The 3,727-nt window shown below is 39.6% G+C and overlaps 1 protein-coding gene across 1 annotated transcript; it reads left to right on the forward strand.

The window, feature by feature from the left end:
- The first annotated feature begins 318 nt into the window (after nucleotides 1-318).
- Nucleotides 319-2,135, forward strand: LOC123402914. The gene is made up of 6 exons (XM_045096885.1): nucleotides 319-394; nucleotides 776-886; nucleotides 985-1,080; nucleotides 1,351-1,452; nucleotides 1,552-1,964; nucleotides 2,049-2,135. The coding sequence occupies exons 1-6, from the start codon at nucleotides 319-321 to the stop codon at nucleotides 2,133-2,135; spliced, it is 885 nt and encodes a 294-aa protein (XP_044952820.1).
- Nucleotides 2,136-3,727: the final 1,592 nt, after the last annotated feature.

Here is a 3,727-nt window from a genome sequence, read left to right on the forward strand (position 1 = left end):
TTCAGAACTGTTTAGGAGCCATTGATGGTTCACATGTACCTATAACTGCAACACCTGGGATTGCCGCTCCATTTCGGAATAGGAAGGGCACCCTCAGTCATAACATCATGATTGCATGCGACTTCGATCTACGAATCACTTTCATATCATGTGGCTGGGAGGGTTCAGCAACAGATGCCAGAGTTCTTCAGTCTGCGATGATGACAGGATTTAGAGTACCCGAAGGCAAGTTTTATCTAGTTGATGGGGGTTATGCAAACACTCAGTCATTTCTGGCACCTTATCGGGGTGTCCGATATCATTTGAAGGAATTTGGTCATGGACGCGCTCGGCCACAGAACCACATGGAATTGTTCAACCATCGGCATGCTATTCTACGCAACCATGTGGAAAGGTCCCTAGGAATTCTTAAAAAGCGCTTCCCAATTCTTCATGTTGGCACACTACATACAATCGAGAACCAAGTGAAACTTCCTGCTGCTGCTGCAGTTCTTCACAATATCATCAAGATGCATAATGGAGACGAGACTTAGCTTGACAACCAGCCCAATAACATAGCGCCAAATGATTTTGTTGATCTCCCAAATGGTGATGAGAATAACTATGGGAGCAATGGCTTAGGGAACACTTTGAGGGATGAGATCGCAATGCAAATGTGGTAGGCATATCATCCTGAATAACCAACATTGTGGTGTGTTTTTAATCATATATACATATGCATTAATCAAGTTATGTCGTCTTCATCATCTAACAATGTAATCCTTGTTGAATGCAGATATGTATCCAAAGGGATCTCCAAAGTACAATCTTATGAAAGTGACTGGAAAAAAGGCTTCACACGGTGCGAAGAAGTTGACACCCAAAATTAAAAAGACTACTCCAAAAGGTATGTTAATGCTTCATCTCTGCTTGTTGAATTATAGCAACTCTTGTCATGTTGAGTGTGATCAAGTATTTTACTCTATACATTTGTGCTATGTGTAGTTAAGAAGCCCAGAGCTCAGTGGAACCCGGCTCTTGAAAAGACTCTGGTAGATTTACTTGATGAGCACAATAATCCATATCATAGAGGTCAAAATGGTTGGTCTGCTGAATCTTGGAACAGAATGACAAAAATATTCCATGAGAAATATCCCCATACAAATTTCACAAAACAACAAATCCAAGAGAAACAAAAAGATTTGAAGAGTCAATACAGGATAATCAAGGATGCTCGAAAGCAAAGTGGTGTTAGCTGGAACTATCATACACACATGATAGAGGCCGACCCACATCTTTGACAGAACTTGATTATTGTAAGTTTGATAATATACAATGCAACTTGTTTCCTCTTGTTTTCGGGTGATCTAGGTTTGATAAATCATTTCTCTTATATACAGTCCTGGCCAGACATAAGCAAGTTTCAAACAAAGCCATTTCCTCTGTATGACAAGCTAGGTGATCTTTATGATGGTGAGTTTAATGGATTTTCATTTGCTACCTTTTTCTTACCTTTTATAAAGAATTTCTATTGCTATGTGACCTTTAATAAGAACTTGGGTGCTTGTGCAGGACATACAGCAGAAGGTAATTACAATTTTACATCAATTGAGGCTACACAAGTGATTGACGATGATCCTGAAGTTGAAAGAGATGAGACTGGGTTCTCTTTTGATCTGAATCAGTGCGAAGATGATTTACTCATGTATGATGATCCAAGAGATGCGGCTCAAAGTGATGATCCAAGTGGAGCTATTCAAAGTGATGATCCAATAGATGGTACTCAAAGTGATGTTACTCGAGCAGGTGCTCCTGGTGGTTCCAATAAAAAGCTAGTGAAGGATCCCAAGAAGAAAAAGCGGGATGATCCCATGGTGGAAGTGATGGCAAACTATGTGGAGATCAAACGGAAGCAAGCAGAGGAGGAGTCTGCTTTGTTCGCAGAGTCAAAAAATGCCCAACAATTCACCATCACCAAGTGCATTGTTGTTCTGCACAAGATGGAAAGCATCTCACATGGAGAAAGGGCCGCTGCATACAAGGTGTTCAAAAATGCTGAGAATCGTGAGATTTTCCTTAATGCCGCCGCCGAAGATGAAGTGAGCGCCGCCGTGTTCCTTCGGAGCGAAATGGCAGACTTACCTCGGGGTATCTAAGGTAAGATTTCTCTATGTTCTTCATACTCTTGTGTGTTTACTTTCAATTACTTGGTTGGCTGGATTATGTGTCTGCTAGTCTTAGCCAGATTATGTGTCTGGAAAAAATACTCCACTGCTGCTGCTGCTGTGCTTGGTAGCTGCTGTGGTTGATAGCTGTTGCTGCTGCTGCTGTGCTTGATAGCTGCTGCAGATGATGACTATAATATTAATCCATGAACAGAACCTGTTCAATTGATACTTCTGTGTTCTAGATATATCGTATCAAGTTTAACTTGTTTACCATTTCATATTTTTATATGTGCTCAAATTGTTTTGAAAATACTTGGTTTCAAGCTATAGAAAATGGTGTTATTATACTTCTGCAGTTTACAATTTGTGATCTCTCCGTGTTGGACATTAATAAATGTTATGAACTTATGATCTGCCTGATCAGGAACTTGAGCTCTAATTCCTTGACCGGAAGCTTACCACCAGGTTTAGGCCAACCTTCACTTGCGACATTGTGAGTACAATAATTTAACATACCATGCAAAGTTGTACTGTTTCATGCTACAAATATCGCACATTGTTATCACACTCACATTCTGCTATATATATATATATATATATCTTAGCTGGTAAGTTGTATATGGACTGACTAAACAATACATAATGTTGATGTGTGGGCTGGTTTAACATATCTACTGGCTATCAATGATCCTTGATCTCAATTTTTTTTATGTGTGTGCCTGGATGAAGGGATATTTTTAAGTGGTCCAGATGTATCTTAGTAGACTGTTAAGTAATTCCAGGTTCTGTTCATGGATTAATATTATAGCAGCCACCAAAGGTCGTCATGGCCATTTAAATCTGAGAGAGTGACTAACTAGCTAGCTACTTACTTTACGAGTGGATGCAGTACACATAGTAGCTAGACATGGTTCTGAATTTAACCTCGCAAATTCAGTTCAGTACGGTAGTATGTACGTACTCCGTCCCATAATATAAGATGTTTTTACAAGATATCTTCATGCTATATATGTTCATTTGCTGATACTTGATATTTGCTGATATCTTCATGCTATATATGTCCGTACTGCTGGTACTTAGCACTAACACACTGTTGCGAAATGCATTTCTGAATGACCCATTTGCATCGAACTTTGACGACTGACAAAATGCAGTAAATTTGATGAATGTTGAATTCAAGTGACTAATTCCTTTTGCTTTTCTGATGGCAGAAAAATGGAAGAGCAGAAGCCGAAGGACCAGAGGTTCAAGGCCAACGAGAACAAGCCTGTAATGAACGAATGACCATCCTCCGGACAGTCCGGTGCCTGCAAGGCCTAGCTGCCAATCATGTGACTCCTATGTTAAATTAGTAGATTTTATCCTGTGATGTGTTCTCGTGGACCATTCGTGGTTTTGGAATCCACTTATATATGGTGATTTTATCATGTGATGTGTTCTCTTTTGATCTGAAGTTTTAAAAATTACATTTTTAATTATTAGTGTATTCCTGTGTATGAATCCCTTTGTACCAAATAGAAAGGATTTGAGGGGATTTGAGGGGATTTGAGAGGATTGGGTGGAAGGAAGGGATTCACCTA

The sequence above is a fragment of the Hordeum vulgare genome, chromosome 1H (assembly GCF_904849725.1).
Source record: "Hordeum vulgare subsp. vulgare chromosome 1H, MorexV3_pseudomolecules_assembly, whole genome shotgun sequence".
NCBI classification, from domain to species: Eukaryota; Viridiplantae; Streptophyta; class Magnoliopsida; order Poales; family Poaceae; genus Hordeum; species Hordeum vulgare.

What these genes read in the sequence shown, in the direction of transcription:
- LOC123402914 (XM_045096885.1), top strand. Translation starts at nt 319, where the DNA reads ATGGACGCGCTCGGCCACAGAACCACATGGAATTGTTCAACCATCGGC. An exon ending in TAAAAAGACTACTCCAAAAG is followed by an intron (nt 887 to 984) that starts GTATGTTAATGC and finishes TGCTATGTGTAG; the next exon opens with TTAAGAAGCCCAGAGCTCAG. An exon ending in TCACCATCACCAAGTGCATT is followed by an intron (nt 1,965 to 2,048) that starts GTTGTTCTGCAC and finishes GAGAATCGTGAG; the next exon opens with ATTTTCCTTAATGCCGCCGC.